Source organism: Oncorhynchus keta, chromosome 34 (genome assembly GCF_023373465.1).
Source record: "Oncorhynchus keta strain PuntledgeMale-10-30-2019 chromosome 34, Oket_V2, whole genome shotgun sequence".
NCBI lineage: Eukaryota > Metazoa > Chordata > Actinopteri > Salmoniformes > Salmonidae > Oncorhynchus > Oncorhynchus keta.
The window spans coordinates 78111873-78136601 of NC_068454.1; the positions used below are offsets into that span (position 1 = coordinate 78111873).

Genomic DNA, 24729 nt, shown 5'->3' on the forward strand with positions numbered 1-24729 from the left:
TGTGTAGAAAACAGGATTTTATTCAGTTGTGAGAAGAGCAGTTTGTGTCTGAATTCACAGACAGTCAAATACAACTGGGCATACAGACAACTGGGCATACAGACAGCTGGGCATACAGACAACTGGGCATACAGACAACTGGGCATACAGACAACTGGGCATACAGACAACTGGGCATACAGACAACTGGGCATACAGACAAAACAGTAAAGAATTACAATACGTCAGCAATAGGCAGCCAAACAATTCAGAAAAAAAGATAGAGGGGGAGGAAGAAAAGAGAAACATGGACAGAGACTCGTGGGTGCAGGTGTCCCATCTAGCATAGTGTGTCATTACAGCAGGCTTCTTCTACACTCAGAGAGGAGACAGAGTTAGAGGTCTCTTATAGCAGGCTTCTTCTACACTCAGAGAGGAGACGGAGTTAGAGGTCTCTTATAGCAGGCTTCTTCTACACTCAGAGAGGAGACGGAGTTAGAGGTCTCTTATAGCAGGCTTCTTCTACACTCAGAGAGGAGACGGAGTTAGAGGTCTCTTATAGCAGGCTTCTTCTACACTCAGAGAGGAGACGGAGTTAGAGGTCTCTTATAGCAGGCTTCTTCTACACTCAGAGAGGAGACGGAGTTAGAGGTCTCTTACAGCAGGCTTCTTCTACACTCAGAGAGGAGACGGAGTTAGAGGTCTCTTACAGCAGGCTTCTTCTACACTCAGAGAGGAGACGGAGTTAGAGGTCTCTTACAGCAGGCTTCTTCTACACTCAGAGAGGAGACGGAGTTAGAGGTCTCTTATAGCAGGCTTCTTCTACACTCAGAGAGGAGACGGAGTTAGAGGTCTCTTATAGCAGGCTTCTTCTACACTCAGAGAGGAGACGGAGTTAGAGGTCTCTTATAGCAGGCTTCTTCTACACTCAGAGAGGAGACGGAGTTAGAGGTCTCTTATAGCAGGCTTCTTCTACACTCAGAGAGGAGACGGAGTTAGAGGTCTCTTACAGCAGGCTTCTTCTACACTCAGAGAGGAGACGGAGTTAGAGGTCTCTTACAGCAGGCTTCTTCTACACTCAGAGAGGAGACGGAGTTAGAGGTCTCTTACAGCAGGCTTCTTCTACACTCAGAGAGGAGACGGAGTTAGAGGTCTCTTATAGCAGGCTTCTTCTACACTCAGAGAGGAGACGGAGTTAGAGGTCTCTTATAGCAGGCTTCTTCTACACTCAGAGAGGAGACGGAGTTAGAGGTCTCTTATAGCAGGCTTCTTCTACACTCAGAGAGGAGACGGAGTTAGAGGTCTCTTATAGCAGGCTTCTTCTACACTCAGAGAGGAGACGGAGTTAGAGGTCTCTTCCAGCAGAACTGCCTCTGCACTGAGATAAGATGAAGAAATAGAGGGATGAGATGGAGGTATAGAGAGTCTCTTCCAGCAGAACTCCCTCTGCACTCCGAGATAAGATGAAGAAATAGAGGGATGAGATGGAGGTATAGAGGGTCTCTTATAGCAGTCTTCCTCTGCACTCCGAGATAAGATGAAGAAATAGAGGGATGAGATGGAGGTATAGAGGGTCTCTTCCAGCAGAACTCCCTCTGCACTCCGAGATAAGATGAAGAAATAGAGGGATGAGATGGAGGTATAGAGGGCCTCTTATAGCAGTCTTCCTCTGCACTCTGTTGAGCCACAGCAGCACAGTAGCTCCTTTCCCTCCACACTGCCAACCTCGTAGTTATAGTCCCATGTCAACTCTGTCCCCGCCCGGATACGCCTGCGCACGCACACACACACACACACACACACACACACACACACACACACACACACACACACACACACACACACACACACACACACACACACACACACACACACACACACACACACACACACACACACACACACACACACACACACACGTTAGTGGATGACTCAGTGGTCAACAGGCAACATTCACAAGTGCTCAGCACAAAACCATTTCAAATAATACATGTTTCTTTATCAGAGTAACAGGCTTCTACCAAGTCTATGTTACCATGTCTAATACAGAACACTCACTTGCTAGCGAAGAAGGCTACCCAGGGGAAACGTAGATCGTGTGTGTCTACAAACACATTCTGGACAAACAGGTTAGCACTGCAGCTATGCTGTAAGGGGGAGAGATGAGAGGAGAGAGAGCTTAATTCCCTATGTCAAAATGCATATAGTCTCCAAACTGGAATGTTGCGCACTGATGAAGCATTTGCTGTTTGATGCCATCATTCAAATCAACTGGGAACTCGGAAATCTCTGACTTCAGTGAGTTCAAGATAAATGGCAACCGGAGAAAATGAGATCCAACTCGGAACAATTGTTTTGAATGGTCATCCAACAAGGAATTCCAACTCGGGTCTCTTTCTAGAGCTCCCACTTTCCGACCTGAAGTTCACGGACGTCATGATGTTTACGAGTTCCCAAGTGTCTTGAAAGCAGCACAAGATGCAGCAGCAGCAGCTCTTCCGCTGTCTGACAGATGTTCCACTAAAAGACTGTACCTGTATGCTGTACGCGTGTGATAAACCGATAAGCATGACCAGTCAACTGTATTTACATCAATGAATAGGCAAAAACTTCGCACTGGGATTTTCTCTATTGGCCGGCGGACATTTTACCGGCTTTTTTATGCATTTATTTTAAAATCAGACAAAAGCCAGCTATTACCGGTTAATGGAAAGTGACACACGTATCACACTCACGTTGAGGTAGCGCCCCAGGTTGCCCTCCAGCTTGGCGTCGATGATGTAGCAGGACTCCTCGCCATCGAAGAACTGCCGTGTGTTTTTAGGTCCACTGTCTCCCCCGTCCCCACCCTTACCCTGTGCCCCTCCGTGGCCCCCCGGGCCTCCCCCTGGCCCCATCCCAGCCCCTCCAGTCTTCACCATCAGGCCATGGGAGTTCTTCAGAGCAATGCCTCGCGTGGACTTCACAGCCACCTGCCTCTTCACCGCACCTGAGACAGGAGGCAAGGAGAGGGAGGAGAGGGAGGACGAAGGGGAGAAGAGAAAGGGTCAATTCAGGGAGAAGCACCACATGAACAGGTCTGGCAATACCTGATAAAACACAGATCTATGAACCCACAGCCCCAACTTCCCCCTCTCCTCACCTGTGTTTTCCCCTCCACCCATTCTTCTTCTTCCCCCCTGCCTCCTCATCCTTGCCCCCTTCTCCCATTCTTCCTCCCCCCTCCAATTTCCTCCTAAACCGGTGCACGTTTTCCTCCGCCTTCCCTTCTCCCCGTGTGCATTTCCCTTCTGCCTTCCTCTTCTCCCCCTACCTCCCCCATCCTCTCCTCTCCCTACCTCCCCCATCCTCTCCTCTCCCTACCTCCCCCATCCTCTCCTCTCCCTACCTCCACCATCCTCTCCTCTCCCTTCCTCCCCCATCCTCTCCTCTCCCTTCCTCCCCCATCCTCTCCTCTCCCTTCCTCCCCCATCCTCTCCTCTCCCTACCTCCCCATCCTCTCCTCTCCCTACCTCCCCATCCTCTCCCTCCCTACCTCCCCCAACCCTCTCCTCTCCCTACCTCCCCCATCCTCTCCCTCTCCCTACTTCCCCCCCATCCTCTCCTCTCCCTACTTCCCCCAACCTCTCCTCTCCCTACCTCCCCCATCCTCTCCTCTCCCTTCCCCATCCTCTCCTCTCCCTTCCTCCCCCATCCTCTCCTCTCCCTACCTCCCCCATCCTCTTCTCTCCTCTCCCTTCCTCCCCTCTCCCTACCTCCCCCATCCTCTCCTCTCCCTTCCTCCCCCAGCCTCTCCTCTCCCTACCTCCCCATCCTCTCCTCTCCCTACCTCCCCATCCTCTCCTCTCCCTACCTCCCCCATCCCTCCCTCTCCCTTCCTCCCCCATCCTCCTCCCCCTTCCTCCCCCATCTTCTCCTCTCCCTACCTCCCCCATCCTCTCCTCTCCCTACCTCCCCCATCCTCTCCTCTCCTCTCCCTACCTCCCCCATCCTCTCCTCTCCTCTCCCTTCCTCCCCCATCCTCCCTCCCTCCCTACCTCCCCCATCCTCTCCTCTCCCTTCCCCATCCTCCCTTCCTCCCCCATCCTCTCCCCTCCCTACCTCCCCCATCTTCACCCTGTGTGCGTTTCTCTCTCTCCTTGTTGTCATCAGATCCAGAGCTGATTGTCTGGACGTCATCACTGTCCGACAGCGTCATCACATCCTGTCTCTTCCCCCCCTCCGTCTTCACTGATTGTTGACTGCGGAAGGCGCAAAAACACACAGAGTCACTCAACGTTATCGAATGTTATTCATATGGCACATTTTACCTGGTATATTTGATATTGTGCAACACAGGACTAAAAGGGCCAAGCCAGAGTTAAATAGGTTGAAATTACATTTCACAATCATTCATTACGTACCTTTTCTGGTCTCCGGGCTCCTAGAACAGAGAACACAGGAGAAGGTGTATCAATATCCAATCAGAGCACCGGAACACAAATAACTCATTAATGAACATGAGAAGGAATCAATCATTACATGAGAGGGTGTCCAATCAGAACACCAGGAGATGAAAGCAAGAGATCGAGGATGATTGAATTATCCTAATATATGTAATAGGATCTACACAAAATAGCTGAGATGGATATGGGCCACCCCCCTTACCTTCTTCTCGATCTTCAGTCCCTCCATCTTAACGGTGGCCTGGGAGGTAGAGGGTTGGTTGGTGAGCCAGGACGCTACTTTACTCTTCCCACTCTCCTCTGGCATGGGGGGTGGCTTCCTGTCCTCCTTCCCCCCCACTGACACACTCATCCCATCCTTACTGTCCTGGCTCCCTGGATGGGGGGGGGGGGGCAGATTAAATAAATATAATTTTACATCACGCTGCTACGTGTAAAATGGTTCAGCTGTTTTTCTCAATATCAAATATATTTGGGTAACAATTAAGTATCTTACTGTGATTGTTTTCAATTAAAATAGTAAAAAATGTAATAAAAGTTTCTAGAAAATGGCAATTTCTCAAGCATGAATGTTGCTAGGAGTGTCTGAGGGTATTTGTATTTGTGTATTTATTAAGGATCCCCAGTTGATCCTGTCAAGTGGGGAGGAGGAAACAGATAACTAGCTGTTATTGGCAGAGATGTTTGGAACTCTTTCTTATTAACTCATTAACCGCCTGGTGATGTCATCAGGCAGGACTAAACTCCATCCCACCACAACAGGCTGACCTTTCAGGAGGTCTTCTCAAATAGCTCTTACATCAACCTCGGTGTGGAAATATATATATCACATTGACTGCAGTGGGCTTTTAACATAACTTCCTACTGCAGGCCCAGCGTGACAACTGGGGGTTCAGTTAAGTGCGCACACACACCTTCCATGACGCCCTTGGCCTGGCGACGGGTGGTGTAGCTCCTCCACACAGAGCTGGAGCTGTAGTAGGGGTCCTTCACAAACGTGTCGTCTGAACTTTTGTCGTTGTTTGACTCTTCATCACTATCCCCATCCTTAGAGGAGTCGCCACCAGCACCCCGCGCTGACGGAGAGAAGGAAGTCGTAAAACGGCAAAAGGTGTCATTTCAGACTCAATGTGAGTCCTAAATGGCATCATAATCCCTATATAGTGCACTACTTTGGCTCTGGTCAAAAGTAAAAGCCAGACTCTTTCTAGACTGCTAAATTGTGACCCCTCACCTTTGCCAGCGGGGTTGGCAGCATTGGTTCTCTGGGGGGGTTTGGGAAGGGTCTTGTTCTGCAAAGCCAGGGAGGACGAGGGGGGGTTCTTCAGCCTGGACATGTCCACCCCGCTCCCGTCACTGTCTGAACAGTGGGCCTCACTCTCATACCCTTCCTTGAAGTTCTCCACACTCTCTATGTGGTCCAGGTTAGCAAAGTACTCATCACCCATCTCCAGACCCTCCTTGTCCGCAAAGTCATCTGTCAGAATCTTACCTGGGAGAAGACAGGGAGGAGAGAGAGAAGACAGGGAGGGCGGGAGGAGAGAGAGAAGACAGGGAGGGCGGGAGGAGAGAGAGAAGACAGGGAGGGCGGAGAGAGAGAGAAGACAGGGAGGAGAGAGAAGACAGGGAGGGAGGAGAGAGAAGACGGAGGGAGGAGAGAGAAGACGGAGGGAGGAGAGAGAAGACGGAGGGAGGAGAGAGAAGACGGAGGGAGGAGAGAGGAGGGAGGGAGGGAGGGAGGGGAGGAGGGAGGGAGGGAGGGAGGGAGGGAGGGAGGGAGGGAGGGAGGGGGGAGGGAGGGAGGGAGGAGGAGGAGAGAAGACAGGGAGGGAGGAGAGAGAGAAAACAGGGAGGGAGGAGAGAGAGAAGGAGGGAGGGAGGGAGGGAGGGAGGGAGGGAGGGAGGGAGGGAGGGAGGGAGGAGGGAGGGAGGAGGAGGAGGAGAGAGAGAAGACAGGGAGGGAGGAGAGAGAGAAAACAGGGAGGGAGGAGAGAGAGAAGGAGGGAGGGAGGGAGGGAGGGAGGGAGGGAGGGAGGGAGGGGAGGACAGGGAGGGAGGGAGGAGAGAGAGAAGACAGGGAGGGCGGGAGGAGAGAGAGAAGACAGGGAGGGCGGAGAGAGAGAAGACAGGGAGGGGGAGAGAGAAGACAGGGAGGGCGGAGAGAGAGAGAGAAGGAGGAGGGAGGGAGAAGGGAGGGAGGGGAGGGAGGGAGGGAGGGAGGGAGGGAGGGAGGGAGGGAGGGAGGAGAGAAGACAGGGAGGGCGGGAGGAGAGAGAGAAGACAGGGAGGGCGGGGAGAGAGAGAAGACAGAGAGGGGGCGGAGAGAGAAGACAGACAGGGGCGGGAGGAGAGAGAGAAGACAGGGAGGGCGGGAGGAGAGAGAGAAGACAGGGAGGGCGGGAGGAGAGAGAGAAGACAGGGAGGGCGGGAGGAGAGAGCGAAGACAGGGAGGGCGGGAGGAGAGAGAGAAGACAGGGAGGGCGGAGAGAGAGAAGACAGAGAGGGCGGAGAGAGAGAAGACAGAGAGGGCGGAGAGAGAGAAGACAGAGAGGGCGGAGAGAGAGAAGACAGAGGGCAGAGAGAGAGAGAAGACAGGGAGGAGAGAGAGAAGACAGGGAGGGAGGGAGGGAGGGAGGGAGGGAGGGAGGGAGGGGAGAGAGGGAGGGAGGGGAGAGAGAAGACAGGGAGGGCGGGAGGAGAGAGAGAAGACAGGGAGGGCGGAGAGAGAGAAGACAGGGAGGGCGGAGAGAGAGAAGACAGAGAGGGTGGAGAGAGAGAAGACAGGGAGGGCGGAGAGAGAGAAGACAGAGAGGGCGGAGAGAGAGAAGACAGGGAGGGCGGAGAGAGAGAAGACAGAGAGGGCGGAGAGAGAGAAGACAGAGAGGGCGGAGAGAGAGAAGACAGGGAGGGCGGGAGGAGAGAGAGAAGACAGGGAGGGCGGGAGGAGAGAGAGAAGACAGGGAGGGCGGGAGGAGAGAGAGGAAGACAGGCGGGAGGAGAGAGAGAAGACAGGGAGGGCGGGAGGAGAGAGAGAAGACAGGGAGGGCGGGAGGAGAGAGAGAAGACAGGGAGGGCGGAGAGAGAGAAGACAGAGAGGGCGGAGAGAGAGAAGACAGGGAGGGCAGAGAGAGAGAGAAGACAGGGAGGGCGGAGAGAGAGAAGACAGGGAGGGAGGAGAGAGAGAAGACAGGGAGGGAGGAGAGAGAAGACAGGGAGGGGGGAGAGAGAAGACAGGGAGGGAGGAGAGAGAGAAGACAGGGAGGGCGGAGAGAGAGAAGACAGGGAGGGGGGAGAGAGAGAAGACAGGGAGGAGAGAGAGAAGACAGGGAGGGCGGAGAGAGAGAAGACAGAGAGGGCGGAGAGAGAGAAGACAGGGAGGGCGGGAGGAGAGAGAGAAGACAGGGAGGGCGGGAGGAGAGAGAGAGAAGACAGGGAGGGCGGGAGGAGAGAGAGAGAGAAGACAGGGAGGGAGGGAGGAGAGAGAGAAGACAGGGCGGGGAGGAGAGAGAGAAGACAGGGAGGGAGAGGAGAGAGAGAAGACAGGGAGGGGGAGAGAGAGAAGACAGAGAGGGAGGGAGAGAGAAGACAGAGAGGGCGGGAGAGAGAAGACAGAGAGGGCGGAGAGAGAGAAGACAGAGGGCAGAGAGAGAGAGAGAAGACAGGGAGGAGAGAGAGAAGACAGGGAGGAGAGAGAAGACAGGGAGGGAGGGAGGGAGGGAGGGAGGGAGGGGAGGGAGGGAGGGAGGGAGGGGAGAGAGAAGACAGGGAGGGAGGGAGGAGAGAGGAGAGAGAGAAGAGAAGGGAGGGAGGGAGGGAGGGAGGGAGGGAGGGAGGGAGGGAGGGAGGGAGGGAGGGAGGGAGGGAGGGAGGGAAGACAGGGAGAGAGGCGGAGAGAGAGGGAGGGAGGGGAGAGAGAAGACAGGGGAGGGCGGAGAGAGAGAAGACAGGGAGGCGGAGAGAGAGAAGACAGAGAGGGTGGAGAGAGAGAAGACAGGGAGGGCGGAGAGAGAGAAGACAGAGAGGGCGGGAGAGAGAGAAGACAGGGAGGGAGGAGAGAGAGAAGACAGAGAGGGCGGAGAGAGAGAAGACAGGGAGGAGAGAGAGAAGACAGGGAGGGCGGAGAGAGAGAAGACAGGGAGGGCGGGAGGAGAGAGAGAAGACAGGGAGGGCGGGAGAGAGAGAGAAGACAGGGAGGGCGGGAGAGAGAGAGAAGACAGGGAGGGAGGAGAGAGAGAAGACAGGGGGGAGAGAGAGAGAAGACAGGGAGGAGAGAGAAGACAGGGAGGGCGGGAGAGAGAAGGGAGGGGGAGAGAGAGAAGACAGGGAGGGAGGGAGGGAGAGGACAGGGAGGGAGGGAGGGAGACAGGGAGGAGGAGAGAGAAGACAGGGAGGGAGGAGGGAGGGAGGGAGGGAGGGAGGGAGGGGAGGGAGGGAGGGAAAGAGAGAAGACAGGGAGGGAGGGAGGAGAGAGAGAAGACAGGGAGGGAGGGAGGAGAGAGAGAAGAGAAGACAGGGAGGGAGGAGAGAGAAGACAGGGAGGGAGGAGAGAGAAGACAGGGAGGGAGGAGAGAGAAGACAGGGAGGGAGGAGAGAGAAGACAGGGAGGGAGGAGAGAGAAGACAGGGGAGGGAGGAGAGAGAAGACAGGAAGGGAGGAGAGAGAAGACATGGAGGGCGGAGAGAGAAAAGACAGGGAGGGAGGGAGGGAGGGAGGGAGGGAGGGAGGGAGGGAGGGAGGGAGGGAGAGCAGAGAGAAGACAGGGAGGGCAGAGAGAGAAGACAGGGAGGGCGGAAAGAGAGAAGACAGGGAGGGAGAGAGAAGACAGGGAGGGCGGAGAGAGAAAAGACAGGGAGGAGAGAGAGAAGACAGACAGGGAGGGAGGAGAGAGAAGACAGGGAGGGAGGAGAGAGAAGACAGGGAGGGAGGAGAGAGAAGAGAGGGAGGGAGGAGAGAGAAGAGAGGGAGGGAGGGAGGGAGGAGAGCGAGAAGAGGGAGGGCGGGAGGAGAGAGAAGATGGGTGGGAGGAGAGAGAGAAGAGAGGGAGGGAGAGAGAGAGACTAAAACAACACTAGACACTATGGAACACAAAGGTTTTACCATCTCATCCTGGAATATACAATGTCTGAGGTCATCTGCCTTTGTTCTAAAGAACAGGAACCTAGACTACAAATAAAGTGGAAATACAGACATTGTAATCTTCAAGAAAAATGGTATAGAGGAGACAAACCCGCTGGTTGCCCTCTAGGTTACAGAGAGCTGGTAGTCCCATCCACTGAACCAACAAAAATGGGTCACAACTCCTGCAGCTCTGTCGCATGCTGGGTCTCTACATAGTCAATGGTTGGCTTGGAGGAGACTCCTAAGGTAGATATACACCTACAGCTCATCTCCTGGCAGGGATGCAGCTTGAGCCCCACCCTCTCCATCATATATATCAACGAATTGGCGAGCAGTCTGCAGCACCCCAGCACCCGGCCTCACCCTACTAGAATCTGACCTGGGCCCTGACAGTAAATCTCAGTAATACAAAAACGCTGTTCCAAAAAAAGTCCAGATGCCAAGAACACAAAGACAAATTCCACCTAGACACCGTAGCTCTCGAGCACACAAAAAACAATGCATACCTCTGCCTAAATATCAGCACCACAGGTAACTACCACAAAGCTGTGAACTGAGAGACAAGGCAAGAAGTGCCTTCAACGGCATCAAAAGGAACACACAATTCGACATACCAATTAGGATCTGTCTAAAAACACTTGAATCAGTTACAGAACCCATTGCCCTTTATGGTTGTGAGGTCTGGGGTACGCTCACAAACCAAAAATTCACAAAATGGGACAAACACCAAATTGAGACTCATCCAAATAATCCATGCAGAAGCTAAATTATGCCGATACCCGCTAATGATCAAAATCTTGAAAAGAGCCATTCAATTCTACAACCACCTAAAAGGAAGCGATTCCCAAACCTTCCATAACAAAGCAATCACTTACAGGGAGATTAACTTAGACAAGAGTCCCCTAAGAAAGCTGGTCATTGGGCTCTGTTCACAAACCCCAGGACAACACAACTACACAACCACAACCAAATCATGAGAAAACAAAAATATCATTCTTTCCAATGTGTCAAGTAATTAACAAAAAACAGAGCAAACTAGACTGCTATTTGGTCCTAAACAGAGAGTACACAGTGGCAGAATACCTGACCACTGTGACTGACCCTAAACAGAGAATACACAGTGGCAGAATACCTGACCACTGACTGACCCTAAACAGAGAGTACACAGTGGCAGAATACCTGACCACTGTGACTGTCCCTAAACAGAGAGTACACAGTGGCAGAATACCTGACCACTGTGACTGTCCCTAAACAGAGAATACACAGTGGCAGAATACCTGATCACCGTGACTGACCCTAAACAGAGAGTACACAGTGGCAGAATACCTGACCACTGTGACCAAAAATTAAGGAAAGCTTTGACTATATACAGACTCAGTGAGCATAGCCTTGCTATTGAGAGGGCGCCGTAGACAGACCTGGCTCTCAAGAGACAACAGGATATGTGCACACTGCCCACAAAATGAGGTGGAAACTGAGCTGCACTTCCTGACCTCCTGCCAAATGTATGACCATATTAGAGATACATATTTCCCTCAGATTACACAGATCCACAAAGAATTTGAAAACAAATCAAATGTGGATAAACTCCTGTATTTATTATGTGAACTACCACAGTGAGACACCACAGCAGAAAGATGTGTGACCTGTTGCTACAAGAAAAGGGCAGCCAGTGAAAAACAAACACCATTGTAAATACAACCCGTATTTACATGTATTTTCCCTGTACATTGTTAGAACACTGTAGATCGCCATAATATGATATTTCAAATGTCTCCAATCCTTTGAAATTACAGTTTCAAAGGATTGGAGACATTTGAAATATCATATTACTGTAAAAAAAAAAAAAATGTTTGAATTTGACCCCTTTTTCTCCCCAATTTCGTGGTATCCAATTGTTTAGTAGCTACTATCTTGTCTCATTGCTACAACTCCCGTACGGGCTCGGGAGAGACGAAGGTTGAAAGTCATGCGTCCTCCGATACACAACCCAACCAAGCCGCACTGCTTCTTAACACAGCGCCCTCCAACCCGGAAGCCAGCCGCACCAATGTGTTGGAGGAAACACCATGCATCTGGCAACCTTGGTTAGCGCGCACTGCGCCCAGCCCGCCACAGGAGTCGCTGGTGCGCGATGAGACAAGGACACCCCTACCGACCAAGCCCTCCCTAACCCGGGCAACGCTAGGCCAATTGTGCGTCGCCCCACGGACCTCCCGGTCGCGGCCGGTTACGACAGAGCCCTTAACCACTGCGCCACCCGGGAGGCCATTACTGTTAATTTTTGATTGTTTATTTTACTTTTGTTTATGATCTATTTCACTTGCTTTGGCAATGTAAACATGTTTCCCATGCCATTAAAGCCCTGCATTGAATTGAGATGTGAGGAGAGGAGAGCGAGAGAGAAGAGAAGAAGGGAAGTAAAGGAAATAGGGCAAGACCTTCTACGTTACTATTCATTCTGCATTCATCTGTAGGCATTTAAACAATTATATACACTGACAAGGAGCCATGTGCTGTTCTGAATGTTAATGACAGGTCTTATTATGCAGTCCACTTCCTACATGTAATGCAATGTGAATACCGGTACATACTGTTATCCATGTGTAACGCCTGCTATAACACCGCTCTGTCCCCTCCTCCACCACACCACCCAACGACGTACCTGCGTAGATACAGACGAAGGACCCCTTGGCCACGTCGTCCAGACAGCGGATACCCCAGCCTTTGTTCTGGGTCTTAAAGAGCTGCAGCCTCACCTGCAGACCGTGCTGCACCAGACGGTTAGTACACATCTGACTGCAGCACTTACAACGCTTATTACACTCATAAATCCTGAGAGGGGGAAGGACGGAGAGGGGGAGAGATTAGTAAGAGGGATGTCTGTGTTTGTGGCTGTTTGTGTTGTTTGTGTGCGTCTCTCACCCGGTGGGCAAACACTCCTCCAGTCTCTTTTGTGTGTATCCAGCCGTGTGGTTGATCTGTGCTCCAGGGGTACAGGCTGTGGCCTGCAGGGTCAGCTGGTGACACGAACACTTGGACCTACACAACACACACAATCTCCATTTCAACTATTTCAATTGACTAAATAAATGAATCCCTGATTTCACAATTGGACAGGTGAAATCTATGTAGTGGAGGCCATGCAGAAGACAGAGCCCAGATGAGGGGGGTCACTGGAAGGTCAAGAGTCATAGTACTGACTTGTCCCTGCAGCCGTCGGTACAGTCACAGCCCACCAGGAACTCAGGACTGGTGTTGATGAACACTCCGTCTTCAGGGATACGCTCCTTACCTGGGAACACACAGACATCAGTCACTGACGTCTTCACCATAGAATTACAACTAATGTTACAGTTTTATGACTTCATCTCAACTGAGTATCAATTGACTCCCTATTCCAGGTAGCCTAGTGTTTAGAGCGTTGGGTCAGTAACTGAAAGGTTGCTAGAACGAATCCCTGAGCTGACAAGGTAAAAATCTGTCGTTCTGCCCCTGAGCAAGGCAGTTAACCCACTGTTCCCCGGGCGCCAAAGACGAGGAATGTCCAATTATGGCAGCCCCCCTGCACCTCTCTGATTCAGAGGGGTTAAATGCAGAAGACACATTTCAGTTGAATGGATTCAGTTGTACAACTGACTAGGTATCCCCCTTTCCTTACGTGTTGTGTAGCTAGTGCACCACCATTGGCCCGTACTATACAGGAAGAACTAGCGCTCTGATGGGTAATCGTTTGATTGAGGCCTCTATAGTAACTCAAGGCCTATATACTGATTGAGAAATCCCTCTCCTCACTGTAGGCCACGTCGGGGGGTGGTGTGATGTCGATCTCGTTGACGCAGGACAGGGGAATGTCCTCGCGGCCGTTGGTGATGTCTCGGATGTAGTAGTAAGGCTTCTGGGGCTGGAAGCGCCGGTCTACCAGGACATAGGGGTCCAAGCAGAACATCTCCAGGAAGATGAAGTCACAGCGCGTCTGGAACAGGTAGCGCTGGATCTCTGCCATGCTGCGCAGACACAGCCCACAAGGAGACTTGTAGATCACATGGAACGACATCTGACAGGGGGGTTGGGGAGAGGGAGAGAGATGGACGGGCAGTGGTTGGGGAGAGAGAGAGAGAGAGAGATGGACGGGCAGTGGTTGGGGAGAGAGAGAGAGAGAGAGAGATGGACGGGCAGTGGTTGGGGAGAGGGAGAGAGAGATGGACGGGCAGTGGTTGGGGAGAGAGAGAGAGATGGACGGGCAGTGGGTGGGGGGAGAGAGAGAGAGATGGACGGGCAGTGGTTGGGGAGAGGGAGAGAGATGGACGGGCAGTGGTTGGGGAGAGGGAGAGATGGACGGGCAGTGGTTGGGGAGGGGGAGAGAGATGGAGGGGCAGTGGTTGGGGAGAGGGAGAGAGAGATGGACGGGCAGTGGGTGGGGGGAGAGAGAGAGAGATGGACGGGCAGTGGTTGGGGAGAGAGAGAGAGAGATGGACGGGCAGTGGTTGGGGAGAGGGAGAGAGATGGACGGGCAGTGGTGGGGGAGAGGGAGAGAGATGGACGGGCAGTGGTGGGGGAGAGAGAGAGAGATGGACGGGCAGTGGTTGGGGAGAGAGAGAGAGAGATGGACGGGCAGTGGTGGGGGAGAGAGAGAGAGATGGACGGGCAGTGGTTGGGGAGAGGGAGAGAGATGGACGGGCAGTGGTTGGGGAGAGGGAGAGAGATGGACGGGCAGTGGTTGGGGAGAGAGAGAGAGATGGACGGGCAGTGGTTGGGGGAGAGAGAGAGAGATGGACGGGCAGTGGTTGGGGAGAGGGAGAGAGATGGACGGGCAGTGGTTGGGAAGAGGGAGAGAGATGGACGGGCAGTGGTCTTTGGGGAGAGAGAGAGAGATGGACGGGCAGTGGTTGGGGAGAGAGAGAGAGATGGACGGGCAGTGGTTGGGGAGAGGGAGAGAGATGGACGGGCAGTGGTTGGGGAGAGAGAGAGAGAGATGGACGGGCAGTGGTTGGGGAGAGAGAGAGGGGGGGGGATGAAAGATAGTTAATACCAAAATCTGTCCCCTCTATAATAATCCAATTCCTGCTTCCTGAAAGATAAAATACTTCTCAAAGCTCTTTTTCTGTCTTTACCTTGCGGTTGACTCTCCGTCGGCCCGTCATGCGTCTGAACTCGTACAGTAGAGGGGTGAGCAGGGGGTTCCTGCCCCGGTGCATATCTGGTCTGGAGGGCCGGATACGGTTGAGACAAGCAGGCTGGCAGGTGTGAGGCAGGTAGAAGATGCGGTCTGTGGGGGCGCGGTACGAGGGCTCGTGGGGAATCCGGTCATTACTGAAGGTGTATGGGGTCACTGCAGGTGCGGGGGCAGTGGGAGGGGCTTGGGGAGGAGGGGCAGAGACTGCTGCTGGTGTTGGATAGGCTGTAGGGACGTGAGAGTCTGGATGTTGCCAGTCTGAAGGACATACATTCTGGAGGGGGGTGCGAGAGTGAAGTAGTGTTACGAATAGATTCCTATAAAACAGCATATTTGTGAGTGTAGCTCTTTAGTAAGAGATTATGTTCAATAGCAGAAGGAGAAGGGACCTAATTCATGCAGATTTAATGATTTTTTATGATCATACATTTCCTGTCCCCTCTCTCACCTGGATGAGTTTCCAGGAGAACCAGTTGGAGGTTGGGGCTGCATGGCTTTAGGGGCGTGGCTATTACTGGCCAATCCAGTGCGAGAGCCTCCTGGCGTGGGAATGTATGGAGAAGTACTCTTCTTAGCCATCTGATACTTAGGACTGTTGAGGATGGGGGAGACAGAGAGGAACAGGAGGGAAGAAGGGGGGGTCAGGGAGAAAAGGGGTAAATGTAGCAGCGAGAGGAGAGAGAGGAACAGGAGGGAAGAAGGGGGGGATCAGGGAGAAAAGGGGTAAATGTAGCAGCGAGAGGAGAGAGAGGAACAGGAGGGAAGAAGGGGGGTCAGGGAGAAAAGGGGTAAATGTAGCAGAGAGAGGAGAGAGAGGAACAGGAGGGAAGAAGGGGGGATCAGGGAGAAAAGGGGTAAATGTAGCAGCGAGAGGAGAGAGAGGAACAGGAGGGAAGAAGGGGGGTCAGGGAGAAAAGGGGTAAATGTAGCAGCGAGAGGAGAGAGAGGAACAGGAGGGAAGAAGGGGGGGTCAGGGAGAAAAGGGGTAAATGTAGCAGTGAGAGGAGAGAGAGGAACAGGAGGGAAGAAGGGGGGTCAGGGAGAAAAGGGGTAAATGTAGCAGCGAGAGGAGAGAGAGGAACAGGAGGGAAGAAGGGGGATCAGGGAGAAAAGGGGTAAATGTAGCAGCGAGAGGAGAGAGAGGAACAGGAGGGAAGAAGGGGGTCAGGGAGAAAAGGGGTAAATGTAGCAGCGAGAGGAGAGAGAGGAACAGGAGGGAAGAAGGGGGGTCAGGGAGAAAAGGGGTAAATGTAGCAGCGAGAGGAGAGAGAGGAACAGGAGGGAAGAAGGGGGGTCAGGGAGAAAAGGGGTAAATGTAGCAGCGAGAGGAGAGAGAGGAACAGGAGGGAAGAAGGGGGATCAGGGAGAAAAGGGGTAAATGTAGCAGCGAGAGGAGAGAGAGGAACAGGAGGGAAGAAGGGGGGTCAGGGAGAAAAGGGGTAAATGTAGCGGTGCCAGGAGAGAGAGGAACAGGAGGGAAGAAGGGGGGGATCAGGGAGAAAAGGGGTAAATGTAGCAGCGCCAGGAGAGAGAGGAACAGGAGAGAAGAAGGGGGGGGGGGAAATCAGGGAGAAAAGGGGTAAATGTAGCAGCGAGAGGAGAGAGAGGAACAGGAGGGAAGAAGGGGGGGGTCAGGGAGAAAAGGGGTAAATGTAGCAGCGAGAGGAGAGAGAGGAACAGGAGGGAAGAAGGGGGGTCGGGGAGAAAAGGGGTAAATGTAGCAGCGCCAGGAGAGAGGAACAGGAGGGAAGAAGGGGGGTCAGAGGAGGAAAGGGGTAAATGTAGCAGAGTAAAGAGGAGAGAGAGGAACAGGAGGGAAGAAGGGGGGATCAGGGAGAAAAGGGGTAAATGTAGCAGAGAGAGGAGAGAGAGGAACAGGAGGGAAGAAGGGGGGTCAGGGAGAAAAGGGGTAAATGTAGCAGAGAGAGGATGTCCATTTTCAAGGAATGTCACAAGATTTACACTGTGTGTGTGTGTGTGTGATACTCACTCTGTTCGTGCAAGCTGATTGGGCTGGGAGGGTGTAGGAGGGATAGAGGAGGGTGGGGAGAGGGGATGGGGGGATTTAGTGGGGGTCCCACTGGGGGTTATGGTGTTCCCCCCACTGTGATACTGGACCACGGGGCCCTTGGTCCTCAATGCTCCTACAGAGAGAGAGAAAATGGTTAACGGCATCCCAATGAAGTAGAGACTAGAGTTATCCAATGAAGTAGAGACTAGAGTTATCCAATGAAGTAGAGACTAGAGTTATCCAATGAAGTAGAGACTAGAGTTATCCAATGAAGTAGAGACTAGAGTTATCCAATGAAGTAGAGACTAGAGTTATCCAATGAAGTAGAGACTAGAGTTATCCAATGAAGTAGAGACCAGAGTTATCCAATGAAGTAGAGACCAGAGTTATCCAATGAAGTAGAGACCAGAGTTATCCAATGAAGTAGAGACTAGAGTTATCCAATGAAGTAGAGACTAGAGTTATCCAATGAAGTAGAGACTAGAGTTATCCAATGAAGTAGAGACTAGAGTTATCCAATGAAGTAGAGACTAGAGTTATCCAATGAAGTAGAGACTAGAGTTATCCAATGAAGTAGAGACTAGAGTTATCCAATGAAGTAGAGACCAGAGTTATCCAATGAAGTAGAGACCAGAGTTATCCAATGAAGTAGAGACCAGAGTTATCCAATGAAGTAGAGACCAGAGTTATCCAATGAAGTAGAGACCAGAGTTATCCAATGAAGTAGAGACTAGAGTTATCCAATGAAGTAGAGACTAGAGTTATCCAATGAAGTAGAGACTAGAGTTATCCAATGAAGTAGAGACTAGAGTTATCCAATGAAGTAGAGACTAGAGTTATCCAATGAAGTAGAGACTAGAGTTATCCAATGAAGTAGAGACTAGAGTTATCCAATGAAGTAGAGACTAGAGTTATCCAATGAAGTAGAGACTAGAGTTATCCAATGAAGTAGAGACTAGAGTTATCCAATGAAGTAGAGACTAGAGTTATCCAATGAAGTAGAGACTAGAGTTATCCAATGAAGTAGAGACTAGAGTTATCCAATGAAGTAGAGACTAGAGTTATCCAATGAAGTAGAGACTAGAGTTATCCAATGAAGTAGAGACTAGAGTTATCCAATGAAGTAGAGACTAGAGTTATCCAATGAAGTAGAGACTAGAGTTATCCAATGAAGTAGAGACTAGAGTTATCCAATGAAGTAGAGACTAGAGTTATCCAATGAAGTAGAGACTAGAGTTATCCAATGAAGTAGAGACTAGAGTTATCCAATGAAGTAGAGACTAGAGTTATCCAATGAAGTAGAGACTAGAGTTATCCAATGAAGTAGAGACTAGAGTTATCCAATGAAGTAGAGACTAGAGTTATCCAATGAAGTAGAGACTAGAGTTATCCAATGAAGGACAGGTCAAGGTTCCGTCATGTACAGTATAATATGTGATCCTGCTGGGTTATTAAAGATGGATTGATTGGTTAAGTGATTGGTTTGATTGTTCATATATTAAATGATTGATTGAATAGAGTGGGTGTTACCCATGCTGGGGCGTGTCCTCTGCTGGCCAGCCATCTTCTTCTCCTGGGTGTTGGCACAGTTGGTCTTCAGGTTGAACATGGGCTCCAGCCTGGTTGAACCGCGGTAGATCCACTCACTACGCTTGTCATCCTGAAGGAGAACAAATAACCATACAAACAGATTACCACAGATATTACTTTTCAGTCATTTAATTGCTTTATCTTATCTACCTTATTTTCACATTTTGTTAAGTGTCTGCAGAAGTAGTATAAAAACGCGATTCAGAACCAGAAACTAAACTATCCCCGTTTATAACATGCTGCGACCGTCATGTTAAATCAGACTATAAATAAAGTTGGCGGGTAATCAAATCCCAGTGATGATGTCATCATACCAGGAAGAGGATCTTGACGAGGCTGCCGTCCACCTCCTCCACTCTGCTCCTCCACCATGTCCCCTCCCACTCTGTCTTGATGACCTGGCCCGCCTTCAGCAGCACCATGGGCCTGTTGGGGTATGACGTTATATATTCCTCTATGAAGTCTTTACACGATGCATCCTCTATGTCCTCCCATGTACGCTTCACTGGGGGAGAAAATATGATGGGGAGAGGAAGAGGAGAGATGGTGAGAGAAGATGTGAAGAGGGTAAGCTGAGGTCACATCCCAAAACCAGATTGATAGGAGAAAAGAGAGCATATTGAAAGGAAAGAGAGGACATGAAGACAGAAAGGAGGGTTCTTACTTGGTCTGCAGACAGGATAGAGCTCAGGCAGGGTCACGTAGGAGGCATAACCGTCGTCAAAGAAGATCAGGAACCTGAAACACACATAGACAACTGTTGAAACAGCTTCACAACCCTTCACCAAACACACAGAGGATATTTGAAACAGCTTCACAACCCTTCAGACACACAGAGGATATTTGAAACAGCTTCACAACCCTTCACCAAACACACAAAGGATATTTGAAACAGCTTCACAACCCTTCACCAAACACACAGAGGATATTTGAAACAGCTTCACAACCCTTCACCAAACACAGAGAGGATATTTGAAACAGCTTCACAACCCTTCACCAAACACACAGAGGATATTTGAAACAGCTTCACAACCCTTCAGACACACAGAGGATATTTGAAACAGCTTCACAACCCTTCACCAGACACAGAGAGGATATTTGAAACAGCTTCACAACCCTTCACCAGACACAGAGAGGATATTTGAAACAGCTTCACAACCCTTCACCAGACACAGAGAGGATATTTGAAACAGCTTCACAACCCTTCACCAGACACAGAGAGGATATTTGAAACAGCTTCACAACCCTTCAGACACACAGAGGATATTTGAAACAGCTTCACAACCCTTCAGACACACAGAGGATATTTGAAACAGCTTCACAACCCTTCAGACACACAGAGGATATTTGAAACATGCTCACACACACACAGCTTCCCACCTCATGCGGTTCTTGTTGTTGGGCATCTCTGCCACGATGCCAGCGTAGAGCCAGACCTGGTTGCCGTCCTTGTACTTGGCGACCACCCTGGCTCCCACGTATAGCCTCTCCAGGGTGGGGTGGTAGTGAAACGCTATGTGGTTCCCAGACAGTAGACTCTTCCCCTTGTTCTCAAACTTCACCTTGTACTTACTGTAACCATTACCTACAAACATTCAATGTCAAACTTCACCTTGTACTTACTGTAACCATTACCTACAAACACACACATTCAATGTCAAACTTCACCATGTGCATAGGTGTGTGTGTGTGTGTGTGTGTGTGTGTGTGTGTGTGTGTGTGTGTGTGTGTGTGTGTGTGTGTGTGTGTGTGTGTGTGTGTGTGTGTGTGTGTGTGTGTGTGTGTGTGTGTGTGTGAGGTGTGTGTGTGTGGAGAGGTGTGTGTGTGTGGAGAGGTGTGTGTGTGTGGAGAGGTGTGTGTGTGTGGAGAGGTGTGTGTGGAGAGGTGTGTGTATGCATGTCTCACCGACAGGGTTGATGGCGATGAGCATTCCGCTGTGCCAGGTCTTGGTGCGTTTCTTTCCCAGAAGACTCATCTCCAGTCTGATTTCATCATCCTTCAGGGAGGGGTTAGGCTGGGTGGGTGTGTTTCTGGGTGTGGCCTGGGACACAAACACTGCTGGCATGGGCACTGGGCCACCTACACAAAATAAAAAAACGCACATGAACATTTGTGCAGTATGTACACACACAAAGACACTGCCATGACCCGGAGGTATACATCAATCACAGACATATAGAATTGCACATTGGTGCCATTACCTGGCTGTTGTATAGCAGGCCCGGAAGAAGAGTTCTTGTTGACTGTCTGGGCCAGCTTCAACACCTGCTGGGAGGAACGCTGGAGAGCTGCCGACGCCTCCTTAAACTACAGTACACACAAACAATTAACACATACATGTGGATATTGTTCAAACTTCTTTCTGAATTTTAACTACTAGTGTTTGTATGTACGTATGTATATACAGTGGGGCAAAAACGTATTTAGTCAGCCACCAATTGTGCAAGTTCTCCCACTTAAAAAGATGGGGGAGGCCTGTAATTTTCATCATAGGTACACTTCAACTATGACAGACAAAATGAGAAAAAAAATCCAGAAAATCACATTGTAGGATTTTTAATACATTTATTTGCAAATTATGGTGGAAAATAAGTATTTGGTCACCTACAAACAAGCAAGATTTCTGGCTCTCACAGACCTGTAACTTCTTCTTTAAGAGGATCCTCTGTCCTCCACTCGTTACCTGTATTAATGGGACCTGTTTGAACTTGTTTTCAGTATAAAAGACACCTGTCCACAACCTCAAACAGTCACACTCCAAACTCCACTATGGTCAAGACCAAAGAGCTGTCAAAGGACACCAGAAATAAAAGTGTAGACCTGCACCAGGCTGGGAAGACTGAATCTGCAATAGGTAATCAGCTTGGTTTGAAGAAATCAACTGTGGGAGAAATTATTAGGAAATGGAAGACATACAAGACCACTGATAATCTCCCTCGATCCGGGGCTCCACGCAAGATCTCACCCCGTGGGGTCAAAATGATCACAAGAACAGTGGGCAAAAATCCCAGAACCACACGGGGGGACCTAGTGAATGACCTGCAGAGAGCTGGGACCAAAGTAACAAAGCCTACCATCAGCAAGGGTATTGAAGATTAAACGTGGCTGGGTCTTTCAGCATGACAATGATCCCAAACACACCGCCCGGGCAACGAAGGAGTGGCTTCGTAAGAAGTATTTCAAGGTCCTGGAGTGGCCTAGCCAGTCTCCAGATCTCAACCCCATAGAACATCTTTGGAGGGAGTTCCGTGTTGCCCAGCAACAGCCCCAAAACATCACTGCTCTAGAGGAGATCTGCATGGAGGAATGGGGCTAAATACCAGCAACAGTGTGTGAAACCTTGTGAAGACTTACAGAAAACGTTTGACCTCTGTTATATACCCTTTGTTGGCAATGACAAAGTATTGAGATAAACTTTTGTTATTGACCAAATACTTATTTTCCACCATAATTTGCAAATAAATTCATTAAAAATCCTACAATGTGATTTTCTGGAGATTTTTTTTCTCCATTTTGTCTGTCATAGTTGAAGTGTACCTATGATGAAAATTACAGGCCTCTCATCTTTTTAAGTGTCAGGAACACAATTGGTGGCTGACTAAATACTTTTTTGCCCCACTGTATGTATGTATGTATGTATGTATGCATGTATGCATGTATGTATGGGGAAGAGAGAGACAGGGCTGGAGAGAGAGAGACAGCGAAGGGAGAGAGAGAGACAGCGAAGGGAGAGAGAGAGACAGCGAAGGGAGAGAGAGAGACAGCGAAGGGAGAGAGAGAGACAGCGAAGGGAGAGAGAGAGACAGCGAAGGGAGAGAGAGAGACAGCGAAGGGAGAGAGAGAGACAGCGAAGGGAGAGAGAGAGACAAGCTTCAACACCGGCTGGGAGGAACACTGGAAAGCTGCAGATAACAGGGTCAATTAACACAAGTGTGTGTGTGACTAGTTATTTGTTCTCACCATTGCATCATGGACAGGTATCCCAGGTTTCTTGGGTGGAACCACTGAGAGGAAAGAGGTCAGAGAAGAGAGAAAATAAACCAGGTTAGACATTCACTCCTGTGTCTTATCCTGGAGCTGCCCCTCTGGACAGGTTTCCTTTGGTAAACATATTGTTTAGCTCACTGGGAGTAAGTGGCAGTACGTACGTAAGCCCACAGCGATGACATCATCATCGTCATCATCATCGTCAATTTCTATGACATCAGAGGACTGGACCCCTCCCACTCCACCCTCATCCTCTGAAGAGCTCTCCTTGTAGACCAGACCCATTTTACTGTAGGTGGACTTCACCAGAGCCTCACACTCCACTATGGACCTGGAACACACACACACAATGGAGAGAATCACACAGACGGTAACACACACACCAGTCCTATTGTGAGGATTGAAAATATGCTTGGCCTATCATGAGGGAGTCTGTGTATGTTAAAAGCAACATTTTGCAACATTTGAATGATGTGACTAGCGGAAATGCTGTGGCCTTGAGGTGTAGGCAGTTATCATGAGTTGTGGGAGACACGTACAGCACGTAGGCAGTTAAACAGACTGTCATTTGTTAGAACTCAAACTTAGCAGTAACCAGAACCAGATGTGAGATAACTGTACGGTATTTAGGGTATGAGCGCATAGATATTCTGCCCAGCAACAACTACACCTGCCAATGGGAGCGCCCGGGGGCTGGGAACAGTTGGGGCGCCAAAAATCAACATAGGTCGAGTAAATTTAAACCAGACTTGATCTCTACTCTGACAGGCCAGCTCGGAAGCAGGACCTACTACTGTCAGAGTATTGTCAGAAGATATCTTTAGGGTGTTGGCCAGTTCTCTGTTTGCCCTGCGTGGTGTTACAGCAGACCCGTATATATGAAAATTGCATTTACCACTTATTGCTTAGCTAATAAAAAATACATGGCATAAAATTGGTGACTCAGTCTCATACTTATCCTGATACCAGATTCTATCAGCGCAACCCTTTACACTATTTTACAGTAAGCCGGGCCTCACATTCTTCTATAGACCTGACACAGAGACACACTAAAGTCTTCCACTCTACTATGGACCTGAGAAAGAAAGAAACAAAACATAATCTACCCCCCCACACACACACACACACACACACACACACACACACACACACACTCACTGGTTGGCATTGTTGAAGAGTTTGTCCACCACCTCCTCTTCCTTCTCTTTCTGCTCCACCCATTCTTTGAGCTCAGCCAGCTGGGCCTTCCTCTGGCGGACTGCCTCGCTCCTCTCCACCTCCTCCTCAATCCACTTACTCAGCTCCTCCAGAGACACACCCAGCTCCTCCTCCAGACCAGAGTCCCAGCCCTCCACCTCCATCCTGTGGGGAGACAGGAGTGAGAGATGTAACGGGGGCCAGGCAGAGAGAACGATGGAGAGACTGGGGTTGAGACATACAGGGAGGGAGAGTAATAAAGCAACGGGAGTAGCGTAGAAGGGGAGGAGGCAGAGACAGAAAGAACGGGGTGAAGATGAGGCAAAGAAAGCGAGAGAGATTTTATAAGAGTTAGCTAAGATTACATTGTGACTGATCAAGCTAGTGTTAGCTAACTAGCTAGCTAGCCAACTACACGCCATTCTGAACATTGTTGTAATTTCAGGGCCGATTAAACACGTTGGGACTAAAACTCACCTGTACAATCTGTTTAAAATATCACCCTATGTAGTTTATATTGTAACAAAGGTCATGCATTGGTGTTTTCAATTTCATGTGATCGTCGCATTGTTTTGAAATGAGGGACCACTGTTCAGGGACATCGACAGTGCTCGTGGTAGTTGTAGTCTTATAAATACACGTATTTAACTAATCTTAGAAGATCAAAATAAACATTTGAAACTCGTTATTTGGAATGAAAGCTATTGTAATCCAAAAAATTTTACACCATTTGTATATCATACTAACATAGGGAGGAGGGGGAGGGGGGCACTTAGTGAACAATTAAACTACAACTCCCAAACGTCACAACGGGAAAAGGTTAGCACACAGCGGTGCGCGGAGAAGACACGTTTAGCAGTCAGAAATATTGTACTGTAGTAGCTTTAAATTAAATTCCCGTGGGAATGCACTTTTTAAAGTAAGTGATTTTGTGCACATAATCACAGTGGATCTTCATTTATCGGACAAGTTGAGTTTATTCAAACAATCTTGCTAACTCGAAAGTTACTGAGCTGGGGAGGGAGACTAGCTAACTAAGCAGTTCAGTCTTTTGTAGTTGCCTTCTCTAAATCTATATCCGCTCACCGTATAATGCATCTGCAACTAAAAACTGTTTATGAATCGAGACAATTTTTATTGGAAGTTAATGAACTCACCCATCATTATTGTTCATTTATCCAATCATTCAGCTAGACAGCTACAAACCACTCACAATACCCCGCATA

At 50.1% G+C, this 24729-nt stretch overlaps 1 protein-coding gene across 1 annotated transcript; it reads right to left on the reverse strand.

Annotated features, from left to right (window-relative positions):
* Positions 1-24729, reverse strand: LOC118383196 (histone-lysine N-methyltransferase SETDB1-B-like). Its single transcript, XM_052492679.1, has 25 exons — positions 24661-24729; positions 23465-23728; positions 22468-22637; positions 22280-22323; positions 20521-20626; positions 20225-20398; positions 19700-19904; positions 18984-19057; positions 18634-18824; positions 18260-18389; positions 16709-16862; positions 15167-15310; positions 14657-15035; positions 13338-13599; positions 12747-12837; positions 12468-12584; positions 12208-12377; positions 5659-5916; positions 5339-5500; positions 4627-4799; positions 4383-4402; positions 4081-4220; positions 2715-2968; positions 2038-2126; positions 1-1750 (listed from the first exon to the last, which is right to left on the reverse strand). The coding sequence occupies exons 1-25, from the start codon at positions 24675-24677 to the stop codon at positions 1633-1635; spliced, it is 3906 nt and encodes a 1301-aa protein (XP_052348639.1). The 5' UTR covers positions 24678-24729; the 3' UTR covers positions 1-1632.

Coding starts and splice junctions, on each gene's coding strand:
- LOC118383196 (XM_052492679.1), bottom strand. Junction 22,324..22,467: donor TGTCATCGCTGTGGGCTTAC/GTACGTACTGCC, acceptor CTTTCCTCTCAG/TGGTTCCACCCAAGAAACCT. Junction 18,825..18,983: donor CTATCCTGTCTGCAGACCAA/GTAAGAACCCTC, acceptor TTTCTCCCCCAG/TGAAGCGTACATGGGAGGAC.